The 18479-nt window shown below is 51.2% G+C and overlaps 1 protein-coding gene across 1 annotated transcript; it reads left to right on the forward strand.

Moving 5' to 3' along the window:
• Positions 1 to 400: 400 nt before the first annotated feature.
• On the forward strand, positions 401 to 17051 carry RAB32 (RAB32, member RAS oncogene family). Its single transcript, XM_077143403.1, has 3 exons — positions 401 to 653; positions 12870 to 13147; positions 15028 to 17051. The coding sequence occupies exons 1-3, from the start codon at positions 419 to 421 to the stop codon at positions 15172 to 15174; spliced, it is 660 nt and encodes a 219-aa protein (XP_076999518.1). The 5' UTR covers positions 401 to 418; the 3' UTR covers positions 15175 to 17051.
• The last annotated feature ends 1428 nt before the right edge of the window (positions 17052 to 18479 follow it).

Consider the following 18479-nt stretch of genomic DNA (forward strand, 5'->3'; position numbering starts at 1 on the left):
GACTCAGCCCCCGCCCCGGACGCCCACGGCCAGGACCGACACAGCCCTGGACGCTCACCTCCAGCCCCTGGCGCCCATCCGCGCGGCTCTGGGGCCGGCCCTGCAGCCACAGCCCTTTCTCTGTCCCACAGTGACAACCTCTGGCTACCACGCGGCTCTGGCCCGCCCCCGAGCCGCCCGGACCCCCACTCCCGGCCTCCCCGGCCCTCTCCCCGCGCTCCCCCCATCCTCCCCGGGTCGGTCCTCGCCTGGGCCCTCCCGGCACGCCTCCTGGGTCCCCCCGGAGCCCTGCGCTCCCCTCCCGGCCCCGCCCCCCGGCGCGTCCCCTCCCCGCGGTCGCGGCGGTTCCGGCCCCGTGACGCTCAGGCGTCCGGGCGGAGCGGGGCAGTGTCCGCTGGCCGGGGCCGGGGCCGGGCGCATGGCGGGCGGGAGCGCGGCGGAGCGGGTCGGGAGGGCGCCCGAGACGCGCGAGTTCCTCTTCAAGGTGCTGGTGGTGGGCGAGCTGGGCGTGGGCAAGTCCAGCGTGGTCCAGCGCTACGTGTACCAGCTCTTCTCCGAGGACTACCGCGCCACGATCGGCGTGGACTTCGCGCTCAAGGAGATCGCGTGGGATCTGCACACGCGCGTGCGTCTGCAGTTCTGGGACGTCGCGGGTGAGCCGGGGGCGGGCGCGGGGGCCGCGAGGGGGCGGGGGGGGCGCCCGGCCCCTCCCGGTCTCTTTCCTCGGCCTGAGCCTGGTGGCCCAGGCGAGTCTCCGGGGACACGGAAGCGGGGCCACCCCGGCAGGGCGGGGAGGGCCGAGGTGCTCAGAGGCGGGGCCGGGCAGACATGGGCGCGGGACAGCCGCAGGCCTCGGCGGGAAGCCCTGGGGCTGGCTGGACCGAGAGCGGACGCCCCTGCCCCAGGGCTGCTCCCGCACCGGCTGCACGGGAAGAGGAAGGGGTTTACGGTCCGGCGCCCCTTGGCCAACCTGAAGCCTAGCAGAGGAGGCCTGAAGTTCAGAGGAGCCAGGTGACCTGCCAAGAGGGAGTCAGGCGACCTCGGGCTCCTCTGCCCCACGTCCCCATTGCTCCTGAGACCCTCTCTGTGGGGGCCACGCCCCCCACTCCCGTGCCTCTCACCCAGAGGTCAGCCTCGGATGGAGACTGGGGGTGGGGTGGGCTCCCCTGAGACCTTCACCACCACCCTGTCCCTCCCCCTCCCCCCTATGAATTGTTTCTGTGGCATTTGCTTAAATGGCCCCTTTGGAGGACACAGACCCTTTTGGGTTCGGTACCTGCTCCCTGTGCTCCAGTTTATGAAAGACTGGACTCTGGGTGGCACGCGCCTGGGCTTATGCCACCAAATGGGGCGCAGATTTGCTACAGGTGTGCGCATTTAAAAAGAAGCTAAAGGAGGGACTTTGTAGAAAGTTTAAAAAATAGGGAAGCGGCACCCAGTCCGATGCTGTTGGATCCTATGGCTCAAGCAGCATTTGGGGCTGGAGGGCGTCAGGGCTGAGCATCCTGCAGGACGACTGGGGGGGGGGGGGCGTGAAGAGGGGGCGGCCCACCTCTGCGGGGTGGGGCTCCTTTCATTTGCAGCTTTTAATTTTGTAGAAAGAATTGAGGAATTGACACCTAAATTCTCATTTATTTAAGAACAAACTTTATTTTGATATGATAAAAAATTATGCACATGAATCCCTCAGAGAAATGGGGTGCCTCAGCCTCAAATTCAACTGGTCCCCCCTTTTTCTTTTTTTTTTTCTTTTCCTTTTTCTTTGTTTCACTTTCCTTCCCTACCCCCCACTCCTTTCGCTACAGAAAACCAAAAGTTTGTTGAAAAAGTAATCCGACGCCAGAGGCTTCTTACAAAACACTTCCTGCTGTTAAACGGGACACTGGTAACACATTAAATGACTGCCTTGCTTCTTGAGAAAGCCAGGAAATTTGAAAGTTTGTCTTATTGTGAGGGTCACTCCCGAGGAATCCTCAGAGCAGCTGTGAATTTCCCCAAAGATGACTTTAAAAGTCCACCTCCCACACCAGGGAGGATGTCTTTGCTTTATTCTTTAAGAATGTGGTATTGGACTATTAAGTTACCATTGTACCACACTGCAGTAAATGGGCGTGAATAACCAGGCTTTATGGCAGCTTCATTTTCAAGCTGCAGCTAAAATGCTTGTATCTGGAGATTGGGGAAAGCAAAAGTATGAGTAACAGTTATTCTTCCTGGGTATCCCCTCTTTTCATCCTCCCTGGGTATCCCCTCTTTTCATCCTCCCTGGATGTACCATGTAGCCAGGAAGGGGACATTTCCAGGCTCGTCAGACTGCTCCACAGTTTTTGCCAGGATGCGATAGATTCCTTACCTTTTGCCTAAATCCAAAGCTTGAGCTTTGCCAGGAGGAAGAGCAAAATTTTAAGATCTCTAAAGGGATTCCTTCTGCTTTGGTTCCCATAACGTTGAGCAGCTGCACACGGGCAGTTAAGTAGATTGGAGGTGAACTGAGACAGCTCACATGTAAGTCAAGGATTTCAGCAATGGTGTCTTAATATCTAAGGAAATTGAGAACCCAGATAACTTGGTTTTTACCTCAGTTTGGGGTGCTACATTATTCACTGTGTGTGATTTGAATCTTGAATGACTGCAGAGTCCTAGCTCATACCATTTGATTTGGATGGAAACGATGTCAGGAAGGCCTTTTGGAGGCCACACCCAAAATTTCCCTGTGGCTGGCCATATTTGCCTTATGAAGTGACAAAGTTCTCAAAGACTGGAAATGTTCCCTGATTGCAGAACAGCAGATGGAGCCAGCCTCTTGGATAGGACTCAGCTTAAGGTACTGTGTTAGTGCCACTTGGATTTTCTTGTCACTGTTTTAGGGGTGGGCAAGGAGTCAAGTCATGTCAGGGGTCTCTATCCTTGCAAGCCTGCACAAGGGCGAAAGGCAAGAACTGTTTAATGTTTTCTGTACATGTTACCAAGCTGAGCTCTTTAAATTAAGAGCCTGGGGTGGGGGGGCTCTCGGGGCTTCCAAGTCCTTTCTTACTGCATTGGAGGAATCCACCTTCAAAATAGAGATGCATGTTAATGTAATTTTCAGTTAGGGCAGTGTTGTCTCTTAGTTCACACTTATCAGACTGCTGCCCAAAGCATGACTGACATCTACTGGGACCTGAGCAAATGCTTTCTAAATTAAGATGTAGCGAACGCTGCCTTTGAGGGGAGTACAGCGTCTTTGCCCTTCCTTTTACGTTCATTATGGATGGAGGGGATTATTTATTGTAAGGTTATTAGTATTTATAGATATTTTCAGACAAATTTAGTGGCTGATCTTGGCTAAATTTTTTTCTGTACATTTAGATCCAATACAGTTTAATGTTCATGTATTGATTGAAGGGCATTGCTTTTTACGATCAACATTTCTTTCTAAAAAACTCTGAGTAACTCACCTTTGGGCCAAAGGACAGATTAGGAACCGTCTGCTGAGAAGTACGTGTTCCCGTCGTTTGCCCAAGCATAAAGCGCATGCTTGGGAGGCATGACAGGTTGTATATACCACACTCAAATTCATTCTTTATTCCTTCAATTCCGTTCTAAATTGGAATGTCGGTCCTGATGTCTTTGTACCATTTAGCACTTGGCCAGTTTTTCGATCAAGTGGTCTCGGGTCTTCTTTTGTTACTTTCTTGTATCTTCGTGATCAAAAATCTATAATCTTACCGTTGATGTTTTCCTCTCCTTATATGTATCTATCAGTCAGGGATTGCTATTAAGATTCAGGTTTCTGCTAAATATGAGAAAGCAGGGCTCTGGAGGGTTCTCTGTGTGGTTGGTTGTTGCATCGGCTTCCACACAGGGCCTTGCAGCAGCTTCCCATGCCCGCTGGTGGCCACGGCATGAGACCTCGTGCCCAGGCCTGGATCTGAATCTTACAGATAGAAGATCTGGTCTCGAACAGTCTCGCCAGCCCTCAGCTTCACCCAAGCTCAGATGCAGTGCTGAGTCACCAGCAGTCCCACTTCCCGTTTCACATCTTTAAAGCACCCTCTATTGCTGAGCCCTGAAGTGCCCCAATCTGTACGATGCCCTCACAGTTGTCCGGGCAGGAGCTTCTGCTGGTAGCAGGCCTATGTCCCCCCTCACACCCCTCAAGGACAGGCCTGCAGCTTGGCCTTGGCACTTGCTCCCGTCCCTGCCTGCCTCATCAAACATGATCGCCAGGGTCACTGCAGGACCGGGAGGTGGCCATGTGCTAGAGGAACTGCCGCTTGCCCAGGTCGCTCCCCGCTAGCCATTGCGCATCTGGTGTGATCAGGAGAGTGGCAGGAGCTCGGCCAGGCCACACGCGGGGTCCATGGCATGGCTCTGCCTGCGGACAGGTGCGAGTCCCAGACAGAAAACGACAAGGTGGCATCGTTAGTAACGCAGCCAGGTGCTGACTCACGGGCCCCAGAATAGAGCAGAGTCTTTCCTAAATCCTCAAATGCCTTGTTATCCCTAAACGAGAACATTTACTCAGATTTTATTCTCCTTTTGGTCATTTGTCATCAACTTGGAATGTCCTGTTAATATACTGCTCTTACAAAGCACAGTGATTCCAAGGTAGACAGGTTTGGGTCTTTCTGTCTTGTTTTGTGCGCTTTGAAAGATGCCTCTAAACGCAGACCTTTCTGGTGGTGCAGCACTGGGCTCTTGGCGTGCGGCCCACACCCTGGAAAGTGCAGAGTGGTACCCGCTTACCAGGCTCAGCACGGACTAGACCTGACGCAGCCTGATTCCAGGTGTGAAGGCTACCTTAGGATAAACTGTGCATGTCGTCCTGGCCTACCGGTGTCCTTAAGCCTTGGTATGGAGTGTTGCATGATTCTTCTCCCTAGAAAAGACTGAGGGAGGGAGGGGCTGAGGGCTGTGCTGTCAGACACAGCTCCTCCAAAGGACAGACGCTGGAAAGCCTTAGCTTTGTAACCCAGAGATAGCATATCCTGAAAACAGGATTTCACACTTAATCAACACTGCGTAGTGGAGAGAGGCCATGTTGACAAGTTGAAGGGAAGTTGTATTAGAAATGTAGAAATCTCTTGAAAGGTAAAAAGAGCACATAAAAGCTAATGTGGGGAGACTTCTGGGGTGAGACAAGATGACAAGAAAAAGGTGCTTTGGAATTCTGTTCACTTACATTTGTAGGAAAGGTTTCCATGCTTTTTCCAATTGAGCTGGCCAGGCACATACCCTTTCTTCAGCCTCCTTTAGAGAGACGGACACAGATGTGAACTGCCCACACGGGTGAGTGGAGGATCCCTGCTGGCCTTTCTAACTGACGATGACCCTGCAGGTTCCGCTTCCCCAACCTTTGCACTTACTTCTGTCCTGACGCTTTCCTTAGGCCTCCTCTGCTGTGGTTTTTTTTCTCTAGCTTCTTGAAATTGAGCTAAATCTCTGTTCCTGTTTAGTGGGACTGGATGAAGCCTCTGCTGTCAGAATCGCCTCGGTGCCTAAAACACTGGCCCTCTCACCCTGGCCACCTCAGTCAATTTGCTTTCCCTGCCCTGTGTCCCCACATGTCCGGCTGTGAGTCTCAGCAGCCGCTGGGCTGTTGGGTGGGCTCAGGGCCAGGATGTCGTCTGACCACTCGCACTCTGTGTGCCAGGGCTGCTCTTCTGGGGTTACAACCCACCCAGGACCCTGTCCAGTAAACGAGCGCTCGCCATGAGTGCGGGTCACTGCTGTGTGTCCTCGTGGGGAGCAGGGTCTTCGTAAAGGCCCCCGGTGGTTGCTGGGGTGCCCCTGTAGACCTTCCAAAGCAGAACTCCTGGAGGCGGGTGGGGGGCCTCTCACCTGCCTGCAGGCCCCCTCCCACTGCCCTGAAGCACTCTTAATGAGGCTGTGCCAGGGCCCCTGAAGGACGGGCAGGGGTCCGGGGGCGCAGGCAGGCTCCTGCTCTGCTTGGATAAGCTGGTGAGGGAAGGAGAAGGCCCCTGCCTTAAACTTTTAAAACCACTGCGGCTTTGGGCACAAACCAGTAAGGCCATTTGGGTTTTCTTCCCCCTTGGGACTGGTTAGGGCAGCGTTGCTCCTCCAGTGCCTTTGGAGCTGGGCAGGCCAGCTGCCTTGGGTGGCCCCAGGGGCCCAGGGCTTGAGCACCTTCCCAGGGTCTGGGATGCTGACGGCACTGCGGTCACACCCCAAAATGAGAGTGTGTTCCTTTTATTTTAGGTACTTTCCTCTCTCTATATATTTTAATTCACTTTGACTCTTGCTTAAGAAGCAAGTTTATTTAACCTTGACCCCCTCAGGTGGGGTGTGAGCGAAAAGGATGCTCTGCGTGTGATTTGGATGGCAGCTGTGCGACCCCACCCCCAGCACTTCTCTCTCTGGGGAGGGGGCAGAGGTATGGCATCCTGGATGGATCCACATGGGTCATGGACCCTGTGAGAACAGAGCCAGCACTTGATAAAAGCTGTTTTTTAGGCAGTGACTAGGGCTCAGGGCTTTTTTTTTTTGCAACAATACTTCCTATTTTGACCAAAAGAATAAATCCTGGGAGGAATTGCAAAATGCAAACTCAAATGACTGAAAATGCTGATCAAACAGCATCACTAATATACAAACTATTCACCATTCAGTAAAGTTCCAATTTACTGTTGATCTCATTTACATTTACAATAATCTGGAAGATTAGGAATTATTCCCAGTTTACAGATGAGTAAATGGAGGCACAGAGAGGACACGGGGTTTGCTGAAGATCTGTGATCTGCGTCCGGCAGTTAGGGTAGGGCAGGTGTGTCTGAGTCCAGAGGCTTAGCTGACGTTTTAGAGTGTCTTCCTCTCACTTTGTGCGTGATAAGAGCAACATACTGGACAAGTGAGTGGGGTTGTGTAAAGTCAAGTGACTCCGTTTACCTTCTCTCCGTAGAACAGAATTGAACGGTGGAATACACCAATCCAGCTAACAGACGGTGTTCTTTTGATGCTAGAGCTTCATCCCATTTTATCTGGGAATAATAGAGCCTCTCCTTTTTGTGTGAAAAATTGTGCAAGCTAGTGGGGGAAAATTAAAAAAAAAAAAGGCCACGAAGCAGGAGACTTTGATTGGGGCAGGTGTCTGTAATATAGTGATTTATTAACTTGCTGCCCTAAAAACGGCAACACCTGTGAGGCCTCATATTGTAGACTCCTAAGTACAAAACGCAGGGTCTGTCTGGATGTCATGCTGTCACCTGAAGCAAATTAAAAAAAAACTGAATGGTTAACTGGTTATTCAGTTAGACGATGTCGAGATTTCTGCTAAATCTTGACTGAATGGGGGGTTGCAAGCAGCCAGATGAAGTCAGAGAGCTTCAGCTCTGAAAAGCAGGATCTAAGGACCCTCTCATGCGTGAGGTGGAGCGTGGACATTTTTACCAGATCACCTGGAGTGATTTTCAGTGGCTGGGGAAGTGCAAGCACTTGTACTTAGAAATCCCAATTTTGTCCTTTTGCTTTGATTTGTTTCTAGTCATGAAATTTTTATTTCTGAGTTTCAGTTAGCATTTAAAATGCATTTACATAATTTATAAAGGATAGCATGAAAAAATATTGAGGCAAATATTAAAATATGAAATAAAACCAGTCATATAGTCATGAGACAGTATTTCTGGCCTAAGCTTCTGATAGCAGTTTGGAATTAAGTACTTTATGAATTCTGACTAATAGAAATTTGCATTAGGTATAAAGAGATAGAACAAACTGTTTTGTGGTTTTCTTTTCCTTAATGGGAATAACAACATATATTCTTAGAAATATATTAATTTTTTTGTTTCCACTCCTTTTCAGAGTCATTATTGTTATATTTCCAGGAAAAGTACATTTAAAAATATTAATGGAAATACTTACAAATATTAAGGTATCTCTTATTCCTTTTCTAACTTGTATACCTTAAGAGTGAAGAAGTTGGGTGACTCTGTAAGTATTTCTTAGTCATATCACTAGTTCTGGGTTCCTTTGCTCTTTCCTCCTTGCCAAGGAAATGCCAAGTTCTAAGAATGCTTCCCTCTTCTAGAGAAGGAAGTAACATTGTTTGAAGGATAGAATAAAACTTTTTAAAAAGTCCATTGGGCATAACATGCAGACAGTGACCCTATTGTTAGCCATGGATGTAGTCAACAGTACAATTATAACACATTCTTTTATCAGGTATAACGAAGGTACCAGGTGATGGCAAGGTGTTAAGGATAGGGGCGTATGGACTCGACCAGCTGCCCGGTTTTTCTGTAACCTGTAGATTCTGCCCTAACAGAGAAACACTTCGCAGCAGTGGCACGTGCGGCCGCGCACCAGCAGCGACACGCGTGGCAGGTGGGCTGCTCCGAGGCTGCCTAGCAGAAGGGGGTCTCCCCACCAGGGCCTGGTGTGGGCTGCATCTCTCGCGTGCAAGCGGGACACACCGGAGCACGTGGGGCCACGCGGACCCCAGAAAACAGGCGCCAGCAAGGCTCACCGCCCCTTGCGCCCCCCACCCCCGGGCTGCCTACGAAACAGGAAATCCTGGCCCAGTCCCGCGGGGCGCGGGGCAGCGCTTGGCTGGGCCAGGCGGTCAGCAGGGCGGTGGGGGCAAAGAAGGTGGGTCGCCCGGAGTCCCCTGGCCCCCATCGGAACTCGTACAGATCCGCGAGGGAAGCCCTGGTCCTGCTTTAACACGTGCACGCGTATACACGCGCGCAACCTCTGCTGGCCCGTGTGCTCGGGACGTCCCCCTGTCCCCGGCCCCTCAGCGGGGCAGGAACCGGGACTGGCTCTTGTGCTTTGTGCCGCCGAAAATCCACAGTAACAAAGGCCGCGTGGGTCCGGCTTCCCGAGCTCCACCCACCGCGCTCCGTGTTCCCTCTTAGCTTTCCAGGGCTGCGGGGACAAGCGCGGCGCTCCAGCTGGTGAGAGGACAGACATGCACTGTTGGGGGCTGGGGGGCCTAGAGATCCAGCACAGGCTCTTTGCAGGGCCTGCTTTCAGCCCCCTGGAGGGCTCCATCAGGCCTGCGCTCCCCTCTCCCCCCTCCCAGAGACAACACCGATCTTCTTTCTGTTACTATATCACTCTAGTTTCCATTTTCTGAAATTAGATAGAAATGGACTCATAGCATTTTCCCTCCCTTTCCCTTTTACCCAGCTTCTCATCTCTCTCTCTCTCTTTCTTTGAATTCATTGTTCCCTAATTATGGAGTTTTGAATGTTGTTTATATATTCTGACGACATCCTTATCCGTTATCAGTTATATATGATTGGCAATATTTTTTCCTAGTCTGTGCCTTTGTTTTTCATTTGCTTACCAGTACTACTGACATTATTTCAATTTGCCATATAGCGTATGTTTTAGTTTCCTAGAACGGTCCAACAAGTACCATCGAATGGGTTGGCTTACCTATGTGAATTTATTAGCTTAGGTTGGAGGCAACAAAAATGTCAAATCAGGGTATCGCCAAGGAGACGTTTTCTTCCTGAAGACCAGCTGCAGCAACCCTGGGCTCCTCTGCTGGGTCTCCTCCAGGGCTCACTGATTTCAGCCTCTTGCTTTTGTGGGTTTCTCATTCCTGTGATAAATGGCTCCAGTAAGAGGGTTGAGACCTGTCCTGGTCGGGTGGCCACACCTCCACTGAAGAAGTCTCATCCAAAGGTCCTGCTTTCGCGGGATCCACACCCACAGGAACGATTAGATTTATGAATATGGTTTTTGGGCCACATACAGCTCCAAACTGCCACACTCCACCTTCTGGACCCCCAAAGGACATGTTATTTCCATATGCAAAATACATTTATTCTATGATAATATCCCCAAAATTAAGTCCTTGAAGTGACAATACCAGGTACAGTGTCTCATCAGAATTGGCTATAGGTGCATCTGTCCTGGGCACCACCCCCCGCCCCCGTCTTTGGGTCAGTGAAGCCTCAGAACAGGTTATCTGCTTCCAGCACACAATAGAGGATGGGAATTCTGTGCTTCACTTTTCCTAGTTTGATGTCCTGCCCTCTTTTCTAAACTAAAGGGATGCACCACAGGGATGCTTCTTATTACTATGTGACTGCCTTCTAGTCTAGAGTATCTTAACAAGGCTAATTTTTCTGGATGGTTTCATTTTTAATAATTATAGTTAGTCATTAAAACTCCTAAAAACAGATGTGGTTGGTGGCACGTGTCTCTGGAAGTGGAGCTGGCGCCGCTTCCAGGCGCCTGCCTGTCCTTGTGCAGAACGAGGGTGTGAGCTGTAGACAGAGCCCACCGTCCAGGGCCACCCGGAGGTCAGGGCTGTGGGCCAAGGGGACACACATATCAGCACGTCATCCAGTGAGCTGTAGTGCTGACTGCTCAGGCTCATGTCACCAACAAAACGGGCATTCCAGGGGCATTTCACCCTTTCTCTGGAGAAACGTGTGTGAGCAGCTATTAGGGAGAGGTCAGAGGTTTGGGCTGTCACAGTAGGTGAGCCTTATGAGGAGTTGCTGCAAAGCATTTGAAGGTTGTCTGCTTAGGCAATCCTCTTGCTGTGTTTTTCTTCCATCATCCCATTGAGCAGGAGGGGATACTGTATGCAATGTATACAGTAGAGTTTTGGAGGAAAAAGAATTTTGTATTTTTGGTGGCTTTGCATTTGCAACCAAAATGTAGATAAAATGTGCTTTTCATCATGTGCTTTAATAGGAAAGCGTCCTATCATAGCATCTTTATCATAGATCAAATAGTTATGAGTCTAGCTTTGCACTGATCTCTGGGCATTTTGCCTTAGCCTTCCGCTTAGTAATTTGAGAACCCTAAGACAGCTTGAGACGTGAAGGCCACAGCCGGGGGGGCTGGTCCTGGGTGCGTGGGCTTCCAAAGGCCTGTGTGCTGGCTTGAGCCCCTTCTGTCCACTGTGGTCTGGTCCTGGCCAAGCGCCTGCCAGCTGTGTCATCTGCAAAGATAAGGGCCCTCCCTGCATCAGAGCCCTATGATGCCAGAGAGTAAGCACATGCTTTGCAGCATCCTGTAGGATAGACTAAGCGGTAGGCTTTTAACCAAAATATTCAGCCTAAGTTAAATTATTAATTGATCCTTCTTCAGCAGTAGAGCCCGTGGTGCCGTGTTTTGTTCTCAGGCAGCAGGTGGGCCTCTGTGCCTTCCTGAAGGAGTGCGGTCTTCCATGTGAGTCAGAGGCAGTGGGCGCTGGCGACATAAAGGAGGCCAAGTCGGGCACACGTGCTGCTCCCGTCCCGGGCGCAGGCGAACCCTCATGGCCGCATTTCACCAGCCACGCTGTCTTCTTGCCCCTCCTGCCCCTGCTCCCAGCTTCTCTTCCCCGAGCACCTCTGAGACCCCAGACAGAGTGGGGCCCGGTGCTAGGGTGAGATCCTACCCTGTTTGTGCTTGCAGAGATTGTGCAGACAGAGCACAAGACCCACTGGCTAAATGCACTGAAACTTCAGGGCTGCGGTGTGTGCGTGCAGGGCCAGGGGAGTGTGCGTGCAGGGCCGTGGGTGTACGCGTGCAGGGCCGTGGGTGTGCGCAGGGCCGTGGGTGTGTGCAGGGCTGTGGGTGTGCGCAGGGCCGTGGGTGTGCGCAGGGCCGTGGGTGCGTGCAGGGCCGTGGGTGTACGCGTGCAGGGCCGTGGGTGTGCGCAGGGCCGTGGGTGTGTGCAGGGCTGTGGGAGTGTGCGTGCAGGGCCGTGGGTGTATGCGTGCAGGGCCGTGGGTGTGCGCAGGGCCGTGGGTGTACGCGTGCAGGGCTGTGGGTGTGCGCAGGGCCGTGGGTATACGCGTGCAGGGCCGTGGGTGTGCACAGGGCCGTGGGTGTGTGCAGGGCTGTGGGTGTGCGCAGGGCCGTGGGTGTGCGCAGGGCCGTGGGTGTGTGCAGGGCTGTGGGAGTGTGCGTGCAGGGCCGTGGGTGTGCGCAGGGCCGTGGGTGTGTGCAGGGCCGTGGGTGTATGCGTGCAGGGCCGTGGGTGTGCGCAGGGCCGTGGGTGTGTGCAGGGCCGTGGGTGTGTGCAGGGCCGTGGGTGTGTGCAGGGCTGTGGGTGTATGCACGCAGGGCCGTGGGTGTACGCGTGCAGGGCCGTGGGTGTGCGCAGGGCCGTGGGTGTGTGCAGGGCTGTGGGTGTATGCACGCAGGGCCGTGGGTGTATGCACGCAGGGCCGTGGGTGTATGCACGCAGGGCCGTGGGTGTGCGCGCAGGGCCGTGGGTGTGTGTGCGCAGGGCCGTGGGTTTGCGTGCAGGGCTGTGGGTGTGTGTGCAGGGTCACTGGTGTGTGCACAGGGATGCGGGTGTGTGTGCAGGGCTACAGATATGTGTGTGCAGGGCTGTGGGTGTGTGTGTGTGTGCAGGGTTGCAGGTAAGTATGTGTGCAGGGCTGTAGGTGTGCGTGCAGGGCTGCGGGTGTGTGCACAGGGCTGTGTGTGTTTGTGAAAGGCCCTGGGTGTGTGCACAGGGCTGTAGGTGTGCATGTAGGACCATGGATGTGCATGCAGGGCCGAAGGTGTGCATGTGCAAGGCCCTGGGTGTGTGCACAGGGCTGCAGGTGTGTGCACAGGGCTGTAGGTGTGTATGTGTGTGTGTGTGCGCAAGGCCATGGGTATGCATGTGCAGGGCTGCAGGTGTGTGCACAGGGATGTGTGTGTGTGTGCAGCACAATGAGTGTGCGCACAGGGCCATGGGTATGTGCGTGCAGGACTGCAGCTGAGTATGTGCATAGGGCCATAGGGGTTTGTGCAGAGCATGGGTGTGTGTGTGCAGGGCCATGGTGGGGTGTGTGTGTGCGTGCGTGCGCAGGACCATGTGTGTGGGTGTATGCAGGGCTATGGGTGTGTGTGTGCAGAGCCGTGCATGTGTGCGTGCCCGGGCCACCCATACCACGTGCCTGACCTTCGTGGCTGCTTCCCAGGGCAGGAACGCTTTGGCAACATGACCCACGTATTCTACAAAGAAGCCGCTGGGGCCTTCGTGGTGTTCGACATGTCCGACAACGACACCTTCAGGGAAGTCTTAAAATGGAAAAGTGACCTGGACAGTAAAGCCCAGCTTCCAGATGGCAGCCCCATCCCAGTGGTCCTCCTCGCGAACAAATGTGACCAGAAAAATCACAGCAGCCAGAGCCCTGCCCAGTTGGACCACTTCTGCAGGGAGAATGGTTTTGTCACCTGGTTCGAAACCTCTGCCAAGGTGAGGTCTGCTTTGTGCAGGGTGCAGCCCTGCCTGTTGCTTGTACTTGTAAAGTGTTTAGGTGGATTTAGGTGACTGGGTTTTGGAATCCCAGAAAGAGTAAACAGAGAATGGGCATGTCTAACTTCCTGCAGCCTGTGGCAATGCTGCAGGTAAAAAATGGCCAGGGTGGACATACCAAGAAGGGCAGATGTTGTTTTTTGGGTGCATGGTCTGGGAATTGAACCCAGGTCTCCTGCATGGAATATGAGCATTCGACCACTGAACCACTCATGCACCCTAGGAGGATAGATTTTATATTAAAAGAAATGAGCTGCTTATTTAGATCAGAAAATAAACGGCATTTTCTGTAGTTCGTGTCTTTATGGAGCCACCCCCCATGCTCTTGGAGGCACTTTGCATGTCCACAGAAGGCTTGGGGCACCTCAGGGTGCCCGTGAAGGCGTGGGTAGCAGCAGAGCTGACAGGGGTGCTGGCGAGCATGGAGTCGGGGCTGCTCAGACGCTGTTTGACAAGCTTTGGGTACGTTGTGTAGGAATGAATTTGAACCCCGGGAAGGTATTAATATTTGCCATATGCTCCTTGATGAATGGGAGAGGGAGAATTTGGTTTTCTTCATTCTTCATGAGAAGCTGGATGAAATGTACTTTAAAGGGAACAACAGAAGTGTCCAGTGTGACATGGAGACAACAGTGAAGTTGACTGTTGACAGTCCAGCAGTCTGTGCACACAAGAAAGCAAGGGCAAAAATCACAGTAGAAAGTGTCGGCCAGGACGGGTTGTTGAAGTGCTTGGAGGTTTCAGGTCGCAGGGCCAGAGGGCAGCCAGACCTGGATGAGAAGGACATGGTGTTTGAGAAGGCCGGTGTGCAAACACAAATGGGCTGAGATCTTAGCAGAAAAGTAGCTTTTGTGTGGATTTCTTAGAAGAACATATCTCTGCAAGCATGGTCTCTCCGGACCACTCCTTGTTCTGCTGGCTTCTAATCAGGCTGCTTCAGCTTTTGTAGAAACCCAGCATCAAGGTAGAAAGACGGGTGATCGTAACAGTAAAATTCAGGGGCGAGTCACAGTCACAGGAGATCCCAAGCCCAGGCCCGTTTGAACATCAAAATAGATAACTGTGGTATGGATTTAAGTCATTGATTCCAACAGCAGCCCATGATATGAATAAAGAAATGAACATGTAAATGGGGGCAGGGCGCACCCTTCCCGGCAGTGGAATTCCACTCCTGCACATGCAGGCGTGATGGGGTTAGAAAGCTGCCGCTGGGGACACTCCACGGCAGTAAGTGTTTCAGGAAGAAACATCAACCGATGTTAAAATTGGTGGGCAGAAGGATGAAGGGAAACGGGAAACCTAGGTATCTGTGTTTGCTGAGTGCAAAGGGAAAAAGCCTTAATGGTCCCGTGGAGATGTCTGGCAGGCAGGACCTGAGATGAGACAGCAAGGGGTCCAGTTGACGGCACCTCCCAGGGCCCTAAGTGATTCCTGCTTTTTCGTTCTGGGCAAAAATACACAACCTGAGTTTAATGATAAGGAAACATCCAAAAGACCCTCACTTGGGGGATGTTTGCTGGTGAAGACGCTTCAGGAGTGTTGAGGTCATGGAAAGCAGAGACAGAGGCATGACTCAGAGTAGAAGAGACCAAGGAGGCATCTCCTCCTCAGTGCCCCAAACTGAACACACAGGGACATTGCAAGGGTGACCCTTAAAGAGAAGCAGGCTCATGGCCACGTTATCCGATGGCCCCGGGGCAGACACCAAGTATTGAGGAACGTGGAACCGGTGAGTTCTCACGTCTGAAGAGTTCCACTGGGACACTCGATGCTTTGGTCCGAGAACTCGTGCTGACCGTTTCTCCCTCTGTGTGTTGCAGGATAACATAAACATAGAGGAGGCAGCCCACTTCCTCGTGGGCACCATCCTTGCGAACCGGTCAATCTGCACCCGCGAGGAGCAGGAGGATGTTATCAGGCTGCACCAGGACGCCCCGCCAGCCAAGGGCAAGTCGCAGTGCTGCTAGCGCGGCCCACGCCCAGCGGGTCCCGAGGCCACTCCGCACCCCAGCGTACCCCGGGCACACGGCACCACGCATTTGAGAGGGGAACATTCCAGAATGTTCCTTCTAGCGGTGCCATGATGTAAGGGGTAAACTCGTGGCCTCCTGCCAGTGCCTTTGCCCAGAGGACAGTGTTTATACCGTTAGATGCCTTTTAAATGTCAGTTCCTCAGGATTTGGTGAGACTTCCACATTGGGGCTCAGAGTACCAGCCCTGGGAGGGGTAATAAAACCTTCCCTGCAGGCCCCAGCTGCTCTCCTGGTTTGGTTTTGTTTCTGCCCACCTCTTCCACTGCAGCGACTTTGGGTTTGGTTAGAAGTATGGTTGTTCCTGTTCAGCACTTTTTAAATTCAAAACTTTGGTCCGTGTAAAATCGTTACCCAGTTTATAATTTACCTAGTCCTGGCTGGAGGCGCGCAGACCTCCTCGGGAGATGCCCCTCTGGGTCTGGCTGGGGCCGACAGCCAGCGACGTCTCCTCTCTCTCCCGGCTCTTCCTGCGAGTCTGTGCTTGTACCTGGGGGACGAGTGCGTGCTCTAGGCTGGAGCAGCCTTCTCAGACCTCCGTGGTGGGTCCGGAGAGAGTCTGTCTCGGAGGGTCAGCAATCAGATCCGAGAGTCTGTGCTATGAACCATGAAGATGACCGGCATGTCCAGGGCGTCCCACAAGGCCTGGCCCTGAGAGGGCCTCAGAAGTGCAAGTGCCGTTTAGCCCAACTTTGGAAAAGAACCCTTGTTTGAATTAATGCCGACACTCTGCCTTAGGATACTTTGCACCTGTTCATTTTACCGTTTCTTTTAAGGGACTTGATATTGTGGGAAAGGTCCAAATGATGTATTTCAAAGGAATTTAAAGCCTTTTATGAAATAATCCAAAGCTAATGTAAAAATAACAGATTGACCACATTTTTCTTATCCATTACACATAAGCTTGGATGGGAAAGGTGCACGATTTGTGGAGCGGAAAGAAGGGAGAGCCAGCACGGACCATCCCCGCCCAGACAGGCGTGCTTCGGGACTCGAGTGGCCATCTCGACAGCACACGCGTGTCCTGGCTTCATACTAAACTCACCCTTTGCTCTCCGTGGACGTGTGCGCTCAGCAGAAACAGGCGCGCTGAGACCAAAGAACAGGAATAAGTCCCTGATTTGAGTAGCGCTTGCTTTAATGATAGCATCCCTTTTAATTTTTTTAAGATATGGCATTAAATCTTGCTCTATAAGAAACACACATGGCACACTCTTTTTCAGTGTAGATCCAAACTTTTTACTTTTTAAATGCCAAAATCCAAAGGTGTAAGTAGTAAGAAATGTCGGTGCCAAATCCAAAATGTAGGAAATATAAAGTGTAGTCTGAATAAGACTGATGTCTGCTTCAAGTTATGTTTATATGTGTTGATTTTCATTTTCACAGGAAATCCATTATTCTTAAATTGTTTTAGCAGTGGACTCAGAATCAGAATTGGGGGTATTGCCCTTTCTTTGCTAACCTTTCTCATATGTGTTGTCTTCTCTTAGCCTAATTTTAAGGATTGATATAACTCAAATAATTGTTCTTCTGTAAACATTCAAGATAGTATATTGCATTTACCATTTCCTCCATAGAGAAACAGCTATAACTGAACAACTGCTTGCTTTACTCCCTACATTTTTGCCAGAGTTTGATTTTGTAACTTTAACACAAAATTTGAATTTGGGCAAGTTACTGAGAAAAATCAGTTGCCTCTGTTTTTATCTGTGTATACATGGACAGTAGCTGAAACATGTGCAAAAAGTGTGGATTTCCTCACTGAATAAAAATAATACGTAAACCCTCTCTGCTCAGGTCTTAAACATCCAGGCATTGCCAGCTTTCGAATCAGCTGCATAGTAATCAGCCTGATAATGTTTCTAAATGGAATTCTGATCATAAGCTGTGACTTTTCAAGGTATGGTTTGGTTTGGTTTCCTGAAATCTGTATATGAAGCACTTGAGTTGCTTAATAATTAAAATTCTTGGGGTGCGTGGGTGGTTCACTGGTAGAATGCTCGCCTTTCATGCAGGAGACCCGGGTTTGATTCCTGGACCGTACACCCCCCAAAAGAAAAATCCTTACACCTCACTTTAGACTTACAGAATTAGTTTTCTGGGGATGGGGCTCCAAAATCTGGTTATTTTTTTTTTTAATAAATAGGGTTGTTCATTTTGAGAGCTGGAGCAGGTAGCAATGGACTATTAATTCATTTTTAAATATATGGTATTGCTCAAAACATGAATTCATAAAATACAGACAGAACTTTCATTTTTAGTTTATAAATAATTGATTAAAAACTCTGAGCCTCCAGCCCTTAAATGGACAGTTGGTATAGACTTCGCCTTCCTTCCGCTGAAGAAAGTGGGGCTACAAGGACTCTGACAGGCTGGGCGATGGACAGCAGGGCTGCCACAACCCACCACACACCTGGAAAACACAACTCGGGTCTCTACTTCACTGTTTCCCCCAGGGACCCAATCTGGAAATTATAACCTAAATTTTACAGTGAGAAATAAACCTACAAAAATTTAGCACATATGGACAAAATTTTATGATGATGGGCTAAGAAATTAATTTTTAAACTCTCAAATGTTAAAATCCAAACAGGAAACGTAAGCACAATTATGACAAAATATGCTGCACAGTAAAGCATCTTAAGCAAAATTATGTCATGCAACAGAAAAAAAATATTTGCAACCTTTTAATAAGAGGATTAATATGCAGAACAGAAACCTCTATATAAGATAAAGAGTAGAAATAGGCAAGGATGTAAGAGGAAATTCACATGCCAAACCTTAGCAAAGAGGAAAAGTAAAACAAAGGAAGACCCTGAGAATTCACAAAAAGCATGTATCTGATCATATGCCTGGTGCCGGTGAACAGACGGGAAAACAGGGCTAAGGGCTGCGCTGCTGGAACAGTTCGAGAGTGCTGCCAAGTGACCCTCCAGAGCGGCGGTGGCGCTTTCGCTGCTCTCCATGTGGCGTCAGGAGAAGAGAGGACCCAGGCGGGGACGATGAAAAGCGCGTGCGGCCCATCGAGGACCGTGCACGGCGCAGGGACCTCGATGCAAAGTCAAGGGGCCTTCCAGGCGTCAGAGCCCTCCGGGGGGAGGTACCGGGTTCCTGATGGCACGTGGGGGCGGAACGCGGGTCCAGGCTGGCTTTCACGTCTCAGAAAACGCTTACGCTTATCCCAGGACGGATTCCAGCACTGTTAGAGCGATGGGAAGGGACCTTTCCACTGGAGCACTGCT

This window comes from Tamandua tetradactyla, chromosome 25, assembly GCF_023851605.1.
Source record: "Tamandua tetradactyla isolate mTamTet1 chromosome 25, mTamTet1.pri, whole genome shotgun sequence".
NCBI lineage: Eukaryota > Metazoa > Chordata > Mammalia > Pilosa > Myrmecophagidae > Tamandua > Tamandua tetradactyla.